Source organism: Balaenoptera musculus, chromosome 10 (assembly GCF_009873245.2).
Source record: "Balaenoptera musculus isolate JJ_BM4_2016_0621 chromosome 10, mBalMus1.pri.v3, whole genome shotgun sequence".
In the NCBI taxonomy this organism is placed as follows: Eukaryota; Metazoa; Chordata; class Mammalia; order Artiodactyla; family Balaenopteridae; genus Balaenoptera; species Balaenoptera musculus.
This window is the reverse complement of record NC_045794.1, coordinates 41,497,963-41,521,288: the sequence shown is the minus strand read 5'-3', so window position 1 is coordinate 41,521,288 and position 23,326 is coordinate 41,497,963. Positions and strand designations below refer to the sequence as shown.

The following is a 23,326-nucleotide window of genomic DNA, read 5'->3' as shown; positions in this document are numbered from 1 at the left end:
GAATTCTCCGAGTCCTGCCCTTTCCCCCTTTGACACGCCCCGTCCATCATCAGCTGGCTGTGACTATCTCCTGCAAAGTCCACATAGAGAAGTGGTCCAGATGACTATGAAGCGAGGACCCACACATACCTATCTCCTTACCTACCCGTTAGCAGTAAAGGGGGGAACAGAGGTCTTACTACTCCTGCACCCTCTTCCTGAACCATCTGTGATCCTCTTTTCTTCCTCTATTAAAGGCAGTAATCCTTAACCAGGAGTGCATACCATAAAGTCCTATGGAGAACTTTTCAAAAACTTAGACTCCCAGGCACATCCCCTGCACACTGTGATTCAGTAAATGGGGGGACAAGGAGACCAGCATAGATTAGGCCTCAGAAAAGGAAACTAGTCAGCAGCTGAAATTCACTGAATGTTTACAACCCACCAGGCACCTGGCTCCAGGGCTTTACATGGATTAATTTATTGAAGCCTCACTATAGACTGAGGGAGCAGATCTCATTATTATCCTTATTCTACAGAGGAGAAAGTAAGACTTAATGAGGTTTCGGAGGTTGCCCAAGGTCACACACTTTGCAAAAGGTGAAGCCAGAATCTCCAGCCTGGAAATCTGACTCAAGAGTTTACACTACTGCATTTTGCCTCCCTAATCTAAGACATTTGTTTACTTCTAAAAAGCTCCAGTTGAACTTCTCTGGCCCCGAATTATCCCTAATGTGGCTACCTCCCCAAAGCCACATCAGTTCTGAGGCCATTCTGGGGCACAAACTTCTCCCCTGGGGTCCACTGAGATCTATCTGAGGCATGCATCCCTAGTGCCACAAGAGATGACCGTCACCAGCCCCAGCCACCCATCGTGCCTACCACCAAAAAGGACTGTGTCTAAGTGAGCATGAAAGCATATTAGAGAAATATAGCCCCTACCCTCTAGTAACTGAGCATCTCCAACTAGTTCCTAATGTCTTATTAATCAAAAGAGAAAACAGTTACTCCTAATAATCTTACCATGTTTATCCATTGAATGTGGATCAGATTGCTTCTTGCCAGCCTCAGCAAAGGAGCGAACAATGGGGATGAGGTTATTTCTCTTCTTTTCATTCTGATGATGATGCTTTTTGAGAAGGGCTTCCCGTACTTTAACCCTCATGCTGTCATTCAGGTCACTGAACAGTTCCTGCTGGTCCAGGATCAGGTCTGGAAAGCAGGTGCTAACATGAACACTCAAACTGATGGTCAGTGAACCCAAAGAGACCAAGGTCAAGTGGGGTGAGGGGCAAGGGACAAGGAGTAGGGGGAAGCAGTTCTACCAGGGTCACTGATGTACAGTCTCTGCTTCAGGGCCTGAAAGAGCTATTTGATGATAGCAGTTGTGACACACTATACGTTATTCACGTAACAAATCATTATTATTAGAAATGGAAACTATTGAGCATTTGACATGTGCCAGGAACTACACTCTGAACTTTTTACATAATTATCTAATCTAATCCTTATAAAAAACCCTGAGAAGTAGGTGGCATTATAACAATTTTTACAGATCAGTAAACTGAGGCCCGAACATTACAAAATTCCCCAAGGTTTCACATCTAGTAAGTTGCAGAGCTGGGGTTCAAACCCAAGACTGTCTGACTCAAAAGTCCACATTACTACCATTTTGTTCTGCCATCTGCCAAAGTTCCTCTACGTTCCCTTTCTCAGAGATTTTAACATTGCTGCGATTGTCAAGAGAAACTATAACTGTAGAACTCCAAATGACTATGTAAAGGTGGAACTGCCAAGAATAATTAAGTTGTTCTTGATTAAGCACCCCACATAATTACCACCAAGCATCAACCTTTACCTGCCGAGCCCGGCAGAACTGAGGGGGAAAAATCCCAATACCTGCTACTGAGAGGTAGTCAGCACAGCAGTTAACAGCATGGGTTCGAGCGCTAAAGGTCCACAGTTATCCCACTTCTACCACTTTCTGTGTGATAACCTCTCTGTACCTCAGTTTCCTCATCTGTAATATGGAGCTAATATTATCACCTACCTCAGAAGGTTGTCATAAAAAATTAATGAGATGTATAAAGTGCTGATTCACAGTAAACACTTGAAACTGTTTACTTATCCTTATCACTAACATGAATACCTCAGGTACCTGATGTGAAGAACCACAGCAGTTTTACTTCAACCCTACATACCCATCCCCCCACCTCCCCAAAACTCCAACCTATCTTCAACTCCAACTCCATCCATGACTATCCAAGTGCTGGAAGCAATAAATAAAGAAAATCTATTTTAAATATTCAAGTGGAAGATCCAGGTTTCTCTATCTTTATCCTTTATATTGATTGGTTCCTTGCCCCATATTATAAACATGCTTCAGGATCCTTCATCTTGGAAAAAAAAAAAAAGAAGAAGGAGAATGTCCACCCCAGGTCTCCCTTTATCTACTGCCTCCTCTCTCCCTCTCTTTCTCTTTCTCTCTCTCTCTCTCCCCTATTTCTTAAAGTTCTCAAAAGAAAAATTCCTCACCCCCTGCAATTTGGCTGCCTCAATGAAACTGCTTTTAATAAAATCTTCAACAACCTTCCAGTTGCTAAATCTGGCAGATGTTTCTGGTCCTTACCTAACCTGACCTCTCTACAGCATCTGACACTGATGAATTGAAACTCTCTCCTCTCTTGGCTTTCATAGTGGGTAGAACGGTGCCTCCCCCACAAAAGATACGTCTATGTACTAACCCCCCAGAACCTGTGAGCGTGATCTTATTAGCAGAAAGGGTCTTCCCAGATGCAACTAAGGATCTCAAGATGAGATCATCTCTTGGATGATACTGACAAATATCCTTATGAGAGAGACACAGATAAGAAGTCCAGGTGAAGACACAGGCAGATTGGAGTTACGCAGTCACGAGCTAAGGGACACCTAGAGCCACTAGAAACTGGAAGAAGCATGGAATAACTTTCCCTTAGGGCCTTCGGAGGTGACACCAGATCCCATCAGTACTGACCCCTCCCTGGGTCTCCATGTGATCCCAGAGAGGCAGAATTACTTGGATACTTGAAATGGAGAAAAGTTTGGAGAAATCTTTATTTAACCTGTCCAGCCAAACAAAGCCAGGCTGAGGAAAATCCTCACATGCACCCAGGTGTTTATCAAACTCCATTGCTAAAACATAGTAACTTACACTCACCTGTACCAGGCAACTCCATCAGACACCTCCCCTTCACGTCTTGCTGAAGAAGTGGGGATACGCTGGCTCAACTTCATACGTGTCTTCCCTAGCTGCCATATTTTAAAATCTTTCTTTCACTGTAACCCCCTTTTCTCTGCACAACTCCCAGTTGCCCCTTTCTCTAATTATTACCAAACCAGAGCTCTTTTCTTGCACCCATGGCTATTTTCCCCACTAGAAGGGGAGCTCCTTGAGGACAGAAATTGTATCTTATCTTTATTCCCCTGTGCCTAGCACATTATCAAGCATTAATAGATACAAAATAAACGTTTGCCGAATGAACAGGCAAATGGAAGACTTCACACCATGTCATTTGTATCCCATAATAAGCCGGGGAATAGTAGGTAGGGTAGTTTCTTAGTTTGAAACCCATCCCATAGCTGAGGGCGCTGAGGTCAGGAAGGTAAGTGACTTGCCCAAGGACACACAGCCACTTTCTTCTTTGCTCTACACCACTCTTCCTAATTGACACAAACATTCCTCTGTTTTCTCTCACCTAACCTTACCTGAGATTTCTTCTATGCTGTTCGCATGCATATCCAGGAGGACCGTTCCGTTAATAAGGCAGCTCCTTAACTCAAAGAGACTGTGCAGTGAAAGGGTTGCGACGTAAGGCTTGCTCCAGCGCTCTCCCCCATCCTCAACATCTTCTTCAAACTTCAACCACCTGGAAGCATTACAAACAACCAGATGTTAAAGACAGAAAATGAGGAATTTTCAGGAGAGAGTTTTTAATGTAAGCCACAAAGAAAGATACCCAAATAATCATATTGAACACTGTAATCTAATCTATACGTTCAGGATACACTGGTAAGTGAACAAAGTAGGTTATAAAACAGTGCAAAACTGATTCCATTTTTCTTTAAAGAAAAAATTTAAAATACAAACACACACATGTATAAGACATCAAATGTTATATTCCTCATTATCCCTGGCTTGGTAGGATTTCACGTAATTTTCGTCTTCTTTTTGCTTATCTTTATTTTCTAATTTTCTATAGTGAGCGTGCATTGCCTATGCAATTAAAAAATAACAGATCTAATCTATATCATCTGGATACACTGACAAATCACATTAATAAAATGATAATATTTATCTTTTTAAAAAGCCTATCTGGGACTTCCCTGGTGCCACAGTGGTTAAGAATCTGCCTGTCAATGCAGGGGACACAGGTTTGAGCCCTGGTCCGGGAAGATCCCACATGCCAGGGAGCAACTAAGCCCATGCGCCACAACTACTGAGTCTGCGCTCTAGAGCCCACAAGCCACAACTACTGAGCCCACGCACCTGGAACCCATGCTCCGCAACAAGAGAAGCCACCGCAATGAGAAGTCCTCGCACCGCAACAAAGAGTAGCCCCCGCTCGCCACAACTAGAGAAAGCCAGCGCGCAGCAGGGAAGACCCAACACAGCCATAAATAAATAAATTAATTAATTAAAAACAATAAAAAGCCTATCTGTGTGACCTTCAGACGTTGGCAAAGACAGAATGACAAGGCTAATTGCCTCCTTGCTTGGTACCAGGTTGACTGGCTTGTTTAATCCTCTCTAGCCAGGGAACACACCCACGGATACAGCAGGTATCCAGGAAGCGCTGTTCCAATGAGAGGTGGAGCCACGCTTTGCTGGTTACCCACCTTACCTTCTTCCCCGAGGCTCAGGCACGCTGGCTTTGCATCACCCAGAAGTCTCACTTGTCAGTCACTGGAGGAGCCCTAGACATGGCCCTGGTCAATCTGAGGGCTCTTCTGGGGTTTGGGCCTTAGACAAGCATAGTCACTCTACAACTAATTCAGGGGGGCCTACTGTCAGGCTGGCTATAATCCCAAAGGTGTCTGTGAAGTTGGACTGTCCTATAGGATGTCTCAAAAATTCTGGAATTTCCAGTGAATTAAAACCCAAATGATGCTATGGTTCACGCGCAGGAAAAGGCTGGACCTACGCTGTGTCTGCTGGGCTAGGTCTAAACCAAGGGGGCCCCCTCAGGCATCTTACAAGCCAGACCTTTAACATCAAGAGCCCAGGAACTAGTGAGAGAGGACCGCCTTAACGTTCTGTGTTTCTGTCACCAATCCCGGGCTCAAGGTCAACTGACATAGGTATTACCACAGACATGACAAAGAGGCCAACATCAGGACTTCCCACAGAGGACCCTAGAACATCAGTCCCCATGTCAGTCGTCACGTCTCCCATGAAGAAATAAAAGGCAGGCAGGCCTGTCACTCACGGAAAGATACACATCTGCCTGCCCGAGCAAATCCTGACCCAGGCTACCTTAGGGCCTCACCTGGCCGTCTCCTTCCACTCGGCGTCCTCTCCCTCTTTCAGGCAGATCTCATCCAGTTCTGTGAACAGCTCGTGAGGCACGTGCTCTTCATCCTCCTCAGTGCCAAGAATGAACTGAACACGCTGAGATGGTGTGTCTGGAAAATCAGCCACGGAGAAAGGTCTGCTCCCAGCCTCAGCTTAGAGCAGAAATAGCATCCTGCCACACTCAGCGCACCTGGGGGCCTCACAACTTCAGGAACATACAGAAGATAATCCTGAACTCAGGTCAAAAAGATGTCTTTATTCCCAGAAAAAAAGCTATTCTTTGGAAGCAGTTTCACGGGAGGAAAAAATTATTAAGTAAGACCATTTGAAGAAAACCCATGAGAAACTAGAAATCTGATGAATTTGACCAAAAAGAATGGCTAATTCTCTAGCAAATGATTTCACCTTCTATGATATTGATTTGGGGGGCCTGAACTGTGAAGTTTTCAGGAAGATACTTTTGATTCTCAGAGGCATTTCTTCTTCTTGGAAGCAAGCTGGGGAAAGTCTATGGAAGAGAATCAAGACCACCCCCTGCTCCATGTCCATCCCACACCCCTTCAGCCTCACCAGGCCTCCCGGTTCGGACACCCACCCGCCCTCCCTCCCGAGGTGTTACCATGGGCCAGGGCCTCAGGGCCTTCCTCCCCCTGGCTGGCTCCCTTGCCCCGCCCTCGTCTCCGATGCTTCTGGCCATGGGTTCGGTGGTGCCGATGGCTCTGCCGGCCCAGCGGCATCCGGACCCCCACGTACAGAGTCCTATGACCTGAAAAGAAGCAGAAGGTCTGTGGAGAGAACTCCTTCAGGAAAAGGAGGCTAGTATATTTGAGAGGGGAGAAGAAAAAGAGTACAGTCCTTTGGCCTGGTCACAACGCTGTAATGACAAAACTTCAAAGACCTCCAGGACTGAAGCTGTAGAGATGGGGGAGTTGAAGGTCTCAGTCCTGTACGTGGCTGCAAACCTCACAGGAATGTTGTTAAGATCAAAGGAAATAATGGGCGTGAACATGATTTGCAAACTGTAGAGTCCGAAACGAACGCTAGTTGTTGCTACTACAACGATTTGAGCAATTGATAAAACATGATGCAGTCACGCCATGACACCTACAGCAGGTCTCGGCAGGGAGGCCATTTGAGAAAGTGGTTAAGTGCTCAGGTCAACCTGCCCGGGTCCAAAACTTGACGTCATCATTCACTAGCCGTGTGACCCTCAACAAGTTATCTAATCTCTCTGTGACTGTCTTTAAAAAGGAATGCTGAAGCTTATTCTTTAAACTCAGAAGATTTTTGTGAGAAGCAAGTAAGAAATGTAAGTAAAATGCTTATCACGATGCCTGGAATCAATTTTAGCAGCCAGTAAATTCCAGGATCAGTTTCCATTATATTTTTTCTGCACCATCTAGAATAGCAGTGAGAGTACTAGTTACAAATCATAAGGGGCATAAGGCTGGGAGCATAAGGGAGAGATATTAAATATTTTACAAAAAGAGGGGAACACAAGAAAAGAAGTGATCCCATAGTGTTCCTCTCTAGTTCCTCCTTCCTACTTTCTCATTCCATCCATAAACATTATTTTGTTTTGTGCCTGACGTCCAGGCCTCTCTGACCTCCACCTGGTTTCCCCGGTCTTCCTGGTGAGCCTGGAGCCCAGAATCAGTAGCTGCAGGGACGCTACACCTGGATACACATAGCAGTGATCTTCCCCCCACTTCTGCCCAGTTACTGCTGCTCGACACTCTGGATCTCAGGCTGCCCCCGCACATCTTCCACCACAGGAGCTGTTACAGTCTTTAGTCACTGCCTTCAAATCCACAACCTTACCCACGCTTCCTCTGAGCAGCTGACCTTGCTTCACATTGTACTGAAAAGACAGGCCCTGTCCTGGGAACTCCCTCCATTGTCAGTCAGGCTCACTTTCCTCCTCCAGCTTTTCCTCTTTTCCAGGCTAATGAGCGTCGCCTCCCACCCCACTGGGTCCCACTCCATCAGTTATCCTCAGTCTCTCCTTTCCATCCATCCCTTCCACTGGTTTCTCAAGTCCCTCTTACCTAAAAAGGAAATATTCCTACCATATGACCCAGCAATTCCACTCCTGGGTATAGATCTGAAAAACACAAAAACACTAATTCGAAAAGATACATGTACCCCAATGTTCATAGCAGCATTATTTGCAATAGCGAAAATATGGAAGCAAACTAAGTGTCCATTAACCGATGAATGGATAAAGAAGATGTGGTACATATATACCATGGAATACTACTCAGCCATAAAAAGAATGAAATAATGCCATTTGCAGCAACATGGATGGACTTGGAGGGTATTATGCTAAGTGAAATAAATCAGACAGAGAAAGACAAATACTCTATAATATCGCTTATATGTGGAATCTAAAAAATGCAACAAACTAGTGAATAAAACAAAAAAGAAGCAGGCTCACAGATATAGAGAACAAACCAGTGGTTTACCAGTGGTGGTGGGGGGAGGGGGAGGAGGGATAGGCAATATAGGAGTAGGGAGAAAAAAGGGTTATTATGGGATTATATGAAATCACGTGTGTGAAACTTTTGCACACTATAACGATTTAAAGAATCTTTCATTCAATAAATAAATAAATAAATAAATATTTAAAAATAAAACTAAAAAAGAAATGTTCCCAGTGCAGTGCTATTCTCCCAAGTTTCTGCCTGTCCCCTTCCCTTCTCCATCAAGTCATGTTCAAGAACAGTGTACCGACCCAGCTCCCTTTCCTCACCATCCCCTTGTTCCACAGCCTCTGCATGTGGCCGCTCTCCACTGAAACTGCCCTCATTAGGGACGCCAAAGCCCACTAAATCACCAAATCTCTATCATCTTACGTCTCTCTCAGTTCAATTCAAGACTTTCTGGAGAGCCCACCATGCTCCAGGCAGCAGCCCCATCCCTTGACTACTTCCTCCCCTTGGTGGTCTGGGCTTCCCCCACACCTGTACCACTGCCTTCCCTGGCTCACTTGCACTCCTCTGACTGCTTCTCCAGCCTTACCACAATCCACCAAAGGAAGGTTCCCCAGGTTTCTGTCCTTGGTCCCTTTCTTCTCTCTTTTTAGAGATATTTGCTCTCCTGATTTCAAAGTTTACTTCTGCAAATGATCCCCAAATCTTTATCTCCAGTGACTCAATATGTTCCAAAGCAAACTCACCATCCTCCAGCTCAAATCAGACTCATACTCACTTCTTCTATGTTTCTGTTCATGGCATTCTCTCAACTTTCCAGGCTTGAAATCTCAGCATTACCTTGGATTTCCACCTTGCCCCTCAGCGCTCCACCCCATAGATTAGGGATGTCAAGTCTTTCTCTCCTCCCACTTTGACAACAGCAGGGGCCTCCTTCCTGCCTCCCCCACCAATTCGATCCTACAAACAAATCCTCCGGAAGCACTGCTCTGATCACGGCTCACTCTTACAGTCGGAACCCTTCATGCTCCAGCATGCTCGGGCCCCAGCCTCCTTTCTAGTTTTTTCTTCCTCTAGAACAAATTATACATTCAACAGGGAAACAAAGGGAAAGCTCTCTAAAAGAACTGAGTGATCATCTCAAGAGAGATCAAAGTGGAAATCCCACACATGCTCACACCAAATAAATGTTCTGGGGGGAAAAAAATCTAGAGCTGTACACCTTCTGCATCTACACCAACAACAGAACAGCCTGTTGTTTTTTTTTTAATAAATTTTTAAATTTTATTTATTTATTTTTGGCTGCACTGGGTCTTCATTGCTGCTTGCGGGTTTTCTCTAGTTGCAGCAAGCGGGGGCTACTCTTCTTTGTGGTACGCAGGCTTCTCATTGCGGTGGCCTCTCCTGCTGCGGAGCACGGGCTCTAGGCACATGGGCTTCCGTAGTTGTGGCACGTGGCCTCAGTAGTTGTGGCTTGCAGGCTCTAGAGCGCAGGCTCAGTAGTTGTGGTGCACGGGCTTAGTTGCTCCGCGGCATGTGGGATCTTCCCGGACCAGGGCTTGAACCCACGTCCCCTGCATTGGCAGGCGGGCTCTCAACCACTGCGCCACCAGGGAAGCCCAACAGCCTGGTTTTGACTCCGTCTCCTCCACATGGCCTCAGCTGATGCTCCCACCCTCACCTCACACTCTCCTCCACCTAAACCAAACTGCTCTTCCCCAGATGTACCAATGCTTTCCGGACACTGACTTGCCTCACTCCTTCAAGATTCATTGCAAATGCACCTTCCTTCTTGGTATTCTTGCTGATCCCCCTGATCAGAGGTGCTGCCTCCTTCCTGTAAACCCTGAGTCCTTGGCTAGCATTCTCTTATGAACTTATCTTATGCCTTGCATTAAAGTTAGGCATCTATCGGTCTTTCTCCCGCTATTCATCTGCAAGCTCCTCAAAGTCCCAGGTCAGACCTTCCTCCTCCTGGAATCCCTCACATAACAAAGCACAGTATCTTCCACATGGTCATCACTCCACAAATATTCAGAAAATGGAATACCTCCTAGGTGCCTCCACCAGGAACATAACCCCTTAGGATCCCCTGAGGAGTACACAACCTGAACTAAGAAGGCCTCTGATATGAAAGGGGTCACAACAGGAACATGTAACCAAAGTGAATGTGTTTAGAGTGGATGAAATACTCACCAGGGCATGGGATGATTGAGAAGGTCCTAGCCAGCCTGAGGATGGAGAGCTTATTCCAGGAAGAGTTCCTGGATAAGGGGACTTTTGGAAAGAGTTACCAAGGAAGACTTTTCCTTCTCTAAGAAATTTTTTTGGTCCAATCAGTTTCCACAAACATTAGCCAACCACAGCACCTGCCTTTTGAAAACACCAGAGAGACAGGAAAAAATGAAAACAAGCCCCAGCAGGACACAGAGCTAAGAATGACCAAGTGGTTAACAGAAAACTAGGCATCAGTTTCTAGGCTGGAGACTTGGAAGCAGGAACTTGGATATCCTGAGTGAAATCAGAAAAGACGACAAACATAGAGACACTGGGAAATGAATACAGCACCAATAAAATCCAGTCCATCTAACGGGATTCTGCAGCCCAGTGACTTTACTAAATCAATCCTGTGGTCACTTTGCTGGCCTTTCAACTGCTCTCCTACCCACACAGTCTTCATCCCCTCATCTACCTACCTACTCACCTAAATTCTGCCTTCTTTCCAGTCTTTTTTTCCAGTTATTGTCAAACCTACTCTCTGGGGACTGTGTGCAAATACAAGTATTCATTTAGTAAAAACTTATTAGAAGATGTAATTTTAGAATTTATTTTTTAAAATAAGTATGTACACACGTACAGAGAGCAATCATTAGTGAACTGGGATGGAACCTTGCAGAGCAGGACAGAAATCACAGGGGGAGCCCACCCTGCAGATGGAACCTGGGCCTTCCGACACGGAGTACATTCCGAGCACACTGTCTATCAAGCATGCACACAGAACTCGTTAGCTCACACGGACGGGTGTCCCATCCCCTGGGCTTCAGGTTGACACAAAGTCAGTAACCGTGGGGGGAGTCTAACATGTGGAGCACATGCAAGCCTTTTTTTTTCAACTTATAACTAAGGCCAAATGGCTCTTACCTCTGTTAAAAACTTATTAGAAGGTACCAAACTTACTCTAGGATTCATTAGTCTAGTAGTTAATCAGGAATAATGATCTGCCAGGAAAGACGGAAAAAGCCATTCCTCTAATTAAAGCCACTGCTCGGTGCTCTTCCGGGACTGGGAGAGTCCACTGAAGTAATCATGAACTATTGCTCTTTGTGAGTTTCTCTTTGGAAATCTGTCCTACTGTTTGCTTTCGACTCTTCCCATGTATATAAAAAAAAGCGATGTTATGGTTTAATGCACCTTCTCCTGCTGATGGAGTTAATTTTTGCCAAAAAAAAAACCATGTTTACAAGTCTCTAACAATGTCCAGAGACTACATCTCAGAAGTAGTTCTGAAAATGGTTTATGTCACGTGGTGTAGAGGGTATAGAACAAAGGGGAAGGAAGACCCAGAGCTTTATCTGCAGCCACAGAACCTTGTATCATGGCACACATGGCCAATTAGAACACATTAGAACAATTTACTTGTCTTCCATCAGAGTGGGACTGATTTATTCCACGCCTTCAAGAGACAGCACTTCCCTGAGTGCAGCCTCACTGAGCCCTAGGGCTGCCCTCGGGGTGAGTCAGGGCGGGGCCCACAGCACAGCCGATCCTACAGCAAATCCCAACTTCCTCTTCTCCTCTCCAGAGCTACTTGAGAACCACATCAGGCCTGAGGAGTGGGCACTGTTTGTCCTCCATTGCCTGTAGTGTTTTTTTTTTTAAGCGCTAACATAAATAAGATTCTAGTTTTCAAAAAGGTTTCTATGTATAAAGGACTGTTTTCCCCTAGCAGTGCCATCATCACAGACGGCCTTCTTTTACAGGAAAATGGAGACTACGTAAGGAACAGATGATGTCATATTGAGAAGATGCTCCTACTGCCAATTACGCAGCTGAACTCTGTGATGGAACCCAGTCCTCGGGATCCAAGACTGTTTGCCCAGGCTTATTATTCTACTCCCAAGTAGATAAGAGTGTTCATAAATGGTTACCTCTTTGCTGAGGGCAAAGGTCTAGTGGGCCCAGACAACTAAACTAAAAGTAAAAGTACCCCCACGGTACAGTGAGACGTAGGAGGCAATAGGATTATCAGGGCAGAAGGAGGGGTGGGGCAACACATAAAAACGTTCATATGATGGAGCGAGAAGTTGAGGTTGGGTGGTATACGCTGGGTACCTTCCTCCCTGCAGGCCGTGTGGCAGAGTGGAAAGAGCAGAATTCCTCCCAGCCTCACCTGCCTGTTAGGCTAGATGACCCTGAAGCGGTTTCCCCATCAACCCTGCCTGGGTGCTGTGAGAAGATTAAAAAGACAACTTGTACAAAGTGCCTAATCAAATGCCTGTCACCAAGGTGTCATTCAACAAATGTTAGCCTCCCACCTCTACACCCATCCTTCTTTCCCCTTTCTCCCCAACTGCTGAAACCCACACTGGCTCCTCTTCCATCTGGTCAAAATAACTTCGAAAGCTTGACCTTGATATGTCCAAACTCCACTGACCTCCACAGAGCCACCCACCTAAGTTCTCATGGTAACAGACCCAGAGGATGAGTCAGCCTCTACAGCTTTGGCTCTCTCATCCAAAGGACAAGTTTTCTCTGGGGACAGTACAACTTTGATGAAAAAAAAACAGCACAGGAACAAGCAGTACAGAGAGAACACTTCACGTGCTGTCTCAGTCATTAGAAAGTTGCTGTATCATAGCCTTCAACGTTGCAGGAGATGCTGCAGAGATTGCACAAAGGCTTTTGAGCCAAATGTGGGTTCTCGTTCAAGCTATAGTGGACACGAGCCTTTCTTTAATCAAGCTGAGCATTGCCATCATTATCAGGAAACTAGGCTCCGTGGGAAAAAGGAAAGCAGAAGGACAGCACAAAAGGGTCATGGGGGGAGTGCGGGGTGGGAGAGGAGAGAAAGGAAGAAGAGCCTTGATAAGGTAAACTAGATAGAGCAGGTCAATTAAAAGGCCTCTTCCTTCCCTTCCACTTCAGTGGGTTTTTATACAACTCTATGCTGTGAACTCTCAGCAAATATGTTATAGGTGCGTGTGTGTTCTCCCTTTTCTTGTTTAGACGAAAACACCAGGCAGAAATGGGCATAGTTAGAATGGGAAGAGCATACATTGGAAATGGGGTAAAAACAGGGTTTTATGGCCAAACTGAGTTTTTAAAACTATTTGTATTTTATTTTCTTTTGTGTAAATTTGTATCTATATTTCCAAGCAGTTGTCAAGAATCAATAAACTGATCTGAGTGCTTCACATTCTCAAGGAATAGGTCATTTATTAATATTTATATTGGACTTCACTGTGCTGAAAGCACTGTCTCACAAGCTGTCTACTAGATCCTAACAGTAAGACAGGTATTATTATCCCTACTTTTATTTAACAGATGAGGAAAATGAGGCTTAAGTGAAATTAAGTGATTTTCTCCCAAGGTCTCACAGCTCGTGAAGAAGAGTTAGGACTCCAGCCCAGGTCTCCGGATGGCAAAGCTGCTCCTCCCACACCAGGCTGCCTCTTGCTGACTTCCCTCAGTACACAGAACAGCAGTGCTTACCTTCCAACTCTTCTTTCTCATAGTGGATGTTGAGAATTGTACTGGTCCCACCCTGATCCACCACAGCTTCTTCATCTGGTCTCTGTTGAAACATAAATTAGTAGCCACAGTAATACCCATACATTCACTCAAACACTCATTCAAGGGAATTCCCTGGCGATCCAGTGGTTAGGGTTCCACGCTTCCACTGCAGGGGACATGGGCTCGACCCCTGGTTGGGGAACTAAGATGCCGCATGCTGCGCGGCCCCCCCAAAAAAACACTCACTCACTCAAGTACCGTGTGTATGCCACACCCTTTATGCAACACTGAGGGGGAAAACCCAATGGTTTACAGATATTTTTAATTTCAATCTCACAATATCTCTGAGATGCAAACATGGCAGCCATTCTTTCTCATTTCATAAATAAGCAGCCCGATACTCAGAAAACTTTAATTACTGCCCAAGGTCAGAAATATGGTAAAAGGCAGAGCGAGGACTGAGTCCAGGTCTTGTGACTGCAGATCCCGTGCCTTTCCCACCCCTCCCCACTCCACCCATACGTCTGTATAACATGTTGGCATTTTGCAAGTGGTGTCAACCACATTGTCTCATTTGGTACAAGCTGGTCTCCTTGACCTCTCTGTTTACCACTCTGTCCTTGAAATTCTCCACCCTGCTCCTCTGTCCCATCCTAAGTCTCATCTCCTTTTTCTAACCATAATTCCCAAGGAAAAGCACTCTATCTTTTGTTTCCCACGCTTGAGCCTTACAATTTCAACAGTAGCCTGAAGCTGTGAGGATTAGTATCTGACAAACCGCCAGAATGTCACGCCTCAAGATCCATGTGTCTAAAACCCAACTAATCTGCCTTCCAAACTAGTACCCTGTGCCCATTTATTTACTCCTACCCATGACTCCATCATTTCTTAGTCCACATTTGAAATTTCAAACTTATTTATTCATCCATTCCATGTATTGAGTGCCTATCATATGCCTTCCAGGAAACAGTTCTTTTTTCTTATCAAGTCCTCGTTTGCAATTTCTCTCGAATTCACTCTCATCTCTCATCCTCTCTATCCTCCACTGTCCAGCCCTTTCAAACATAGAGGACATTTTTTCAGTTATGGAACCACACTCATTTTCTTCCCTGAGGGCTGCCCCTCGGCCTAGAACTATCACCCTCTCCCTGCTACTCCCACGTCCATCACCAGCAGCTAACACTTATTCATCATCCCATAGATCTCAGCCTAAATGCACTTCCTTAGAAGGCTTCCCTGACTACCTCCCATTAGTATGCCCCCATAGCACACTGTATTTCTCCTTAGTAATGACATGTCTCTGCTCCTTAAGGGAGGGACCATATCTTTCTTCCCGTTTCCCCAGCACCCTGCAGACTTTTCACATAGTAGGTGCTCAATAAATCTTTGTTAAAAGAACAAAGATAATGGTATCTACCTTATCAAGACCCTCACCAGATCCTGAATTATTTCAAATAATTATTTCCCTGACAATCAATTTCCTTTACCAAACCTGCAGCTCTAGCCAGGCTCTCTGATCCTGTAGGCACCATACACATTCCACACTGTCTGGTCATCTAGCAGGTCCTTCCCCAACTCTCCAGCACCCCAAATCCTCACCATCCTTGTAGATCCTGCTCAAATTTCCAGCTTCCGGTTCTAATTTTACTGTTTTATAGTTGACCACCTATGCTCCTAAATAAGACAACCCTGAACATAAAGCAATCCATTTTCCCAATGAAAAGATTCAAAAACAGTTTTCCAGGCCAAACTTCTAGGGAAGTAGATAAAATAGTCAAATGTCAATTTACAGTATTTTATTTATGAATTTAGTTTTATAGGCATATTTTAAATTATATATTATTACTATCATGGAATAATCTCCAAGATATAATATTAAGTTTGAAAAGCAAGGTGGAGCGGCCGCCCCCGGGGAGCTCGGGGAGCGCAGGTCCGACGGCGACGGCGACGGCGGCGGCGTCGGCGGCGGCGGCGGCGGCGGCGCCAACGGCGCCAACGGCGCCGACGGCCGCAGGCGCCGCCAACGGCCGCAGGCGCCGCCACCTCCATAGCTGTTTACCCGGCTGCATTGTGGGAGTTTGACCTCCGTCGCCGCCAACCGCCGCCTCAGCTTTCGCCACCGCCGCCGCCGCCCACGCCATGGGGCCCGTGACTGACGACGAAATCATACGGAAGCGTCTCCTAATTGATGGAGATGGCGCTGGAGATGATCGGAGAATTAATCTGCTAGTGAAAAGTTTCATTAAATGGTGCAACTCTGGATCCCAGGAAGAGGAATACAGCCAGTACCAACGTATGCTGAGCACACTGTCCCGATGTGAATTTTCAATGGGCAAAACTTTGCTGGTATATGATATGAATCTCAGAGAAATGAAAAATTATGAAAAAACTTACAAAGAAATAGAACGTAGCATTGCTGAGCACATGAAAAAATTGCTGAGTGCAAAAAGCAAATTCTTCAAGCAAAACGAACACGAAAAATATCACCAAGAATACGATGCACTGGCAAAAGTGATCCAGCGTCATCCAGACAGGCGTGAGACATTAAAGAACTAGAGGCTCTGGGAAAAGAATTAGAGCATCTTTCACATATTAAAGAAAGTGTTGAAGTAACCTGGAATGAAAGGAAACAGTTCTACATTCTTCTTAGTCCTCATGAACTTCAGCAAACACTGGAAAATGATGAAAAGCTCAAAGGTAGAAGCAGCTCAAGAAACAAGCATGGAAACTGATCCTAAACCATAGACCAACTAACCACTCACCATTCCCAAGAATATTGAAGTAGCAACATGATCTTAGTGTGTTCAGAATTTGTTGTGCTCTTGAGACATTTAAAGTTTTGGCAGTGAACTACTTTGCTTTTAAATGTTAATGCACAGTTCATTCATATTTCTTCACACAAAGGAAGATGACTTCATTATATATTTGTTTTTATTGAAATGCCTTTTTTATACTTAAAAGGTAGGAAGCAACATCCAAAAATGTTTAATAAAATGTTTTCAAGCCAGATATGTTAGTGCTCGTTGGTATTCTAGGTAGTTTTTAACTGGTAACATTGATTTGCTCACAAAATAAGTGGAAGACAGTGAGAAGGTGGCATTTCTAGGATGTATATGAGAAAATGAGTCAATTTCTGGAAATCGTTACCACTTTTGAAAATGAAGGCCATGAATAGGCTCTCAGGAGGGCTGTGAACTTGTGAAATTATGTACAAAATGTTTGTGATGTATGCTTATTGTGGGAGAGGTTCCGTGATAGTAAGAATCACTGATATCAGAGGTAATTACAAGATGCAAAGTAAATCAATATGTATTACTTTCTAGATCTCTGTCCTTTATACTTGAGCAATGTGGTTGTTAAATGTTTTGTTGAAATGTTTTCTCTCTATCGTTTTGTTCTGTAGGAGTCATTTTCAAGAGTCTTGCAAAAAGGACTTCATGATCTTTTTTAAAAATTAAACTAAATCTGAATCACTTGTAATTGTCTTAAGTATTGAATTACATGTCCAATACTTGTTAGGTTCCATCCTTATCCATTTATTTTAGTTCAGAAACATGGCACTTTGCATGAACCATACCTTAATAATGTTACATTTTTGTAATTTTAATACAAACTCGTATCTTTAAAAAAATAAAAAATAAAAAAGATAAATAAAAAGCAAGGTGGAGGAAACTGTTTAATTTGCTAACTTTTATCTAAGAAAGGGTGTTGGAACAAAAACATCTGCTTACACTTAAAAACATACAAAGGAAGAATGAGCCGTAAAAGATGTTTTTAAATAGTTTCCTACAGAGGAGGGAGGGAATGGGGTAAAGAAGATAAGGATAGAAACTAAATTTCTTTGAAGATAACTTATTTTGCACATTTTTTACGTAATTTTAAAACAAAATTAATTAATTTTTAAAAAACCAAAATTTTACATTTTAAAAAGCAATTCCCACAAATCAAAAACAAAATGAAAACAAGTGCCAAACTGATGGCATAACTATTCCAAGAGAACTTATTCCAAGTAACTTTATACCATAAAGTTATAACTGACTGAACGTTCTTAGTGACATATATCCTAAGGACAAAAAGAATTTGAAAAGATCTTAAACTGCTTTTTAGTTGTCATATTGTTGGTTGTAGTGTTGGTGTTATTTTTCTGAGACTGTTGTGTATTGTGAGATAAATGAGTGATTATGTGAACTTTCTCTGGCACTCTCAGTGTGACTGAGATCTGGGGTTCTCAGAAGGTGTGAAAGCAGATACAGTTGCAGGACACATAGTCCTGAATTTGAATTGGAAGCACTGGAAGTATCAACAATGATATATTTTTTAATGCTTTAAAATTTGTAAATTTATGTTTCCTAGCTCTGTCTAGACTAAAGGCCTAGAAAAAATGATCAGCCAATAGTAATAAGTATCATTAGCACCTAGATTGTGGTCTCTTAAAATGCCATTTTCTCTTAAAAGACACTCAAAGACAACGAGGGTTGTGTCAAAAGGACTCGGGATCCAACTTAGAGAGGTCCCTTGCCAAAAACAGGACAATTTGAACATTCGTAAGGGTAATAACTGTAACAGACTGAATATATCAAATATGTTTAAATCCATGAGTTCACCATGTCACTTTAAAAATTAGCTAATTGGTCAACATTGGAGGATAATACTAGCAAACCAACTCATTATTTTGCAAAATAGTAAAAATTTATCCCGGCTTTCCTATTTAAATTGTACCATAGAGTGGTACCATAGAGTAGATGAGAGAAGCTTCTTATTATAGAAAAGAATAAATGAAGAAGGAATGTTAGAATTAGAACATCGCCATTTTGCAATCCCTAATGGACTGCATTGATTTTCAAGGCCACTAATATCACAAAAAGAGAAAACCAGACACTGTGTGCCTCCTAATGGGAGACCTTATCACCACCCATGAAGTAATCTCACCAAATAAATTGTCCCTGAATCTGATCAAGACTCTAAATCCAAATACCAATTTACCGAAAATACAAAGAAACAGAGTTCAGTGGGAAAAAAATACCACAGGAATATAATCAGCAAAACCCAGACAATGGAAAACTCTACAGCTATAGAACAAATCCTCTCCCCACCATCTTTTTTAAAAAAAATAATTGCAAGAAGAGAAAGAGAGAGAGGAAGGCAAAACCAATAGGTTAAAAGAGACAACAAACCAATCTCAATATGTGGACTTAATTTGAATACTGATTTAAACTAACCAAAATAATTTTTAGTTATTAATAAAATAATTTTTAAAGTTATGACATTTGAGACAATCAGAAATTTTTATCTTTTATGATATTAAAGAAATTATTATTTTCTCTTTAGGTGGTACTATGCTTATTTTTTAAAGAATCCTTATCTTTTAGTATTCATACTGAAATATTTACAAACGATTACAGATACGTAAAATAATGTTAACTTAGAAATACTACTTTTCTCACATTTTATAAAGTAATGTTATTCAAAATCTTCAGATACATCTTTAACATCAATGTTTTCCTCATTACCATGATGCTTTGAGTCAATTTCCCAGAGCATGTCAGTTTCACTTCCATCTAAGTTGTAAAGACTCTCATAAAATAAGTCAAGTCCTTTCTGAAGAATAACTTTTAAGTGGAAAAAACTTACCTTTATTTTACACTTATTTGTTATCTGTGAATTTCCTGACAGCAGGAGTCACATTTTTTCTTTTGTTCTCCCAGAGCCTAATACAGTAGCTTACCATTTTAAGTAGCCTGTGCTCCTGTAAGTTACAGGAGGGTAGGTACTGTGTCTTATGTTCACCACTATGTACCTAGCACCTAGTACAATGTCCAGTATGTGGTGGGTATCCAATACATTTTTTTTTTTTTAAATAATGTTTTGGAGTTTCCCACAGGCAATGTTTGCTGATGGGGTAGCAAGGGAGTTTTTTTATTCTCATTTTTATTTTTTTTTTAATTTATTTATTTATTAATTTTTGGCTGTGTTGGGTCTTCGTTTCTGTGCAAAGGCTTTCTCTAGTTGCAGCGAGCGGGGGCCACTCTTCATCGCGGTGCGCGGGCCTCTCACTATCGTGGCCTCTCTTGCTGCAGAGCACAGGCTCCAGACGCGCAGGCTCAGTAGTTGTGGCTCACGGGCCCAGTTGCTCCGCAGCATGTGGGATCTTCCCAGACCAGGGCTCAAACCCATGTCCCCTGCATTGGCAGGCAGATTCTCAACCGCTGCGCCACCAGGGAAGCCCTCCAATACATTTTGATGAGTAAATATTTATTAGTTTTTTTAACTCTTTCTCATATGATCATATATTTCCTCATAAAACTTCACATATATGTATACCTATATATACTCGTAGATACGAGATAAGAGATAAGAGAATATATATATAATAGATAGAGATATATATAGAGAGAGAGAATAGAGAGATAGAGAATAGAGATAGAGAGAGGATATATATTATATATATTATATATTAATATAATATATATTACCTATATACACTATATATACCTATATAATATACCTATATTATACCTATGTATACATATGTACGAGTAATTTTTCATGTTGGCTTCCCCACAGGTTTGTAATATCTGGAGGGCAGGGACCAATTAATTACAATGCTTAGTACTGTCCACAGACACCTCACACAGCATAGAACACAGCAGGAATCTGGAGCGGGGCTGTGGTGCAGAGGGAGGGATGACTGACTTCTTGACTCTAAGACTATAAAAGCAAAATATAAAGAGCAAGGTCAATCATCTAAAATATTCAGGTTGAAAATCAACTTGTTGTTTGTTTCCCTAGTTTAGATGGGTTAATCACAGTCTAAAGTCACTGAATAAATGTTCATCCACTTTCTTTGTCCTACCAAAGAAAACAGAGCCATTGTCAAACACCATCAGCCAGAGCATTTGAAAGGCCAGGCTTGAATGTGAATGTGTGGCCCTCGATTGGATCCTGGTTCAAATAAGCCAACTATTTTAAAAAACTATAAGGTGCTAACAGAAATTTAATCAACTGGATGGGTATATGATTATATTAAAGAATTACTGTCAATTTTTAAGTAAAATAATAATACAGGAGTACATCATTTTATTATGCTTCACTTTATTGCACTTCACAGGTATTGTATTTTTTACAAATTGAAGGTCTGTGGCAACCCTGAATGAAGCAAGACTATTGGCACCATTTTCCAACATCATTTGCTCCCTTCATGTCTCTGTGTCACATTTTGGTAATTTGCAATATTTCAGACTTTTTCATTATTATTATATTGTTATGGTGATCTGTGATCAGTGATCTTTGATACTACTATTGTAATTGTTTTGGGGCGCCACATACCATGCCCATTTAAGACGGCAAACTTAATCGATAAATGTTGTCTGTGTTCTGACGAGCAGTTCCCCATCTCTCTCCCTCTCTTCAGGCCTCCATATTTCCTGAGACACAACGATATTGAAATTAGGCCAGTTAATAACCCTACAATGGCCTCTAAGTGTTCAAGTGAAAGGAAGAGTTATACATCTCTCACTTTAAGTCAAAAGCCAGAAATGATTAAGCTTAGTGAGGAAGGCATGTTGAAAGCCGAGATATGCCAAAAGCTAGGTCTCTTGCACCAGTTAGCCAAATTGTGAATGCAAAGGAAAAGTTCTTGAAGGAAATTAAAAGTGCTACTCCGGGCTTCCCTGGTGGCGCAGTGGTTGAGAATCTGCCTGCCAATGCAGGGGACACGGGTTCGAGCCCTGGTCTGGGAAGATCCCACATGCCACGGAGCAACTAGGCCCGTGAGCCACAGCTACTGAGCCTGCGCGTCTGGAGCCTGTGCTCCGCAATGGGAGAGGCCGCGATAGTGAGAGGCCCGCGCACCGCGATGAAGAGTGGCCCCCGCTCGCCACAACTAGAGAAAGCCCTTGCGCAGAAACGAAGACCCAACACAGCCAAAAATAAATAAATAAATAAATAAATAATAAAAATAAAGGAATTCCTTTTTAAAAAAAAGTAAAATAAATATCCTTCTTAAAAAAAAAAAAGTGCTACTCCAGTGAAGACACGAATGATAAGAAAGCAAAACAGCCTTACTGTGATGTGGAGAAAGTTTTAGTGTTCTGGATAGAAGATCAAACTAGTCACAACATTCCCTTAAGCCAAAATGTAATCCAGAGCAATGTCCTAACTCTCTTCAATTCTATGAAAGCTGAGAGAGATGAAGAAGCTACAGAAGAAAAGTTTGAAGCTAGCAGGGCTTGGTTCATGAGGTTTAAGGAAAGAAGCCGTCTCTATAACATAAATGTGCAAGGTGAAGCAGCAACTGCTGATATAGAAGCTGCAGCAAGTTATCCAGAAGATCTAGCTATCTCAGAAAATCGATGAAAGTGGCTACACTAAAGAACAGATTTTCAGTGTAGACAAAACAGCCTTCTATTGGAAGAAGATGCCATCTAGGACTCTCATAGCTAGAGAGGATGTCAATGCCTGGCATCAAAGCTGCAAAGGACAGGCTGACTCTTGTTAAGGGCTAATGAAGCTGGTGACTTTAAGTTGAAGCCAATGCTCATTTGCCATCCCCAAAATCCTAGGGCCCTTCAGAATTATGCTAAGTCTATTCTGCCTGTGTTCTATCAATGAAACAACAAAGCCTGGATGATAGCACATATGTTGACAACATGGTTTACTGCATATTTTAAGCCCACTGTTGAGATCTACTGCTCAGAAAAAAAGATTCCTTTCAAAATATTACTGCTCATCGACAATGCCCCTGGTCACCCGAGAGCTCTGATGGAGATGTACAATGAGATTCATGTTGTTTTCATGCCTGCTAACACAACATCCATTCTGCAGCCCATGGCTCAAGGAGTCATTTTGACTTTCAAGTCTTATTATTTAAGAAATACATTTCATAAGGCTGTAGCTGCCATAGATAGTGAATCCTCTGATGGGTAGGGGCAAAGTAAATAGAAAACCTTCTGGAAAGGATCCACCATTCTAGATGCCATTAAGAACATTCTTGATTCTTGGGTAGAGGTCAAAATATCAACATTAACAGGAGTTGGGAGGAAGATGATGCCAACCCTCATGGATGATTTTGAGGGGTTCAAGACTTCAGAGGAGGAAGTAACTGCCCATGTGGTGCAAATAGCAAGAGAACTAGAATTAGAAGTGGATCCTGAAGGTGGGACTGAATTGCTGCAATCTCACCATGAAACTTGAACAGATGAAGAGTTGCTTCGTAGGGATGAGCAAAGAAAGTGGTTTCTTGAGATGGAATCTACTCCTGGTGAAGATGCTGGGAAGACTGCTGAAATGACAACAAAGGATTCAGAATATTACATGAACTTAGTTGATAAAGCAGTGGCAGGGCTTGAGAGGACTGACTCCAATTTTGAATGAAGTTCTACTGTGTGTAAAATGCTATCAAACAGCATTGCAGGCTACAGAGAGATCATTCGTGGAAAGAAGAGTAAACGGATGTGGCAAACCTCATTGTCTTATTTTAAGAAACTGCAACAGCCAGCCCAGCCTTCAGCAGCCACCGTCCTGATCCATCAGCATCAAGGCAAGATCCCCCACCAGCAAAAAGATTATGACTTGCTAGAGGCTCAGATGATGGTTAGCATTTTTTAGCAATAAAGTATTTTTTAATTAAGGT

The 23,326-nt window shown here is 42.8% G+C and overlaps 1 protein-coding gene and 1 pseudogene across 1 annotated transcript in view; one reads left to right on the top strand and one right to left on the bottom strand.

Moving 5' to 3' along the window:
- The window catches only part of SLC4A8 (solute carrier family 4 member 8), an 84,637-nt gene that overhangs the window by 51,741 nt on the left and 9,570 nt on the right, over nt 1–23,326 (bottom strand). Inside the window, 5 exon segments of the mRNA XM_036866283.1 lie at nt 1,003–1,191; nt 3,724–3,884; nt 5,505–5,640; nt 6,150–6,296; nt 13,675–13,756. Of these exon segments, the coding sequence (XP_036722178.1) occupies nt 1,003–1,191; nt 3,724–3,884; nt 5,505–5,640; nt 6,150–6,296; nt 13,675–13,756 (715 nt within the window).
- LOC118902201 lies at nt 15,762–16,545 on the top strand (annotated as a pseudogene).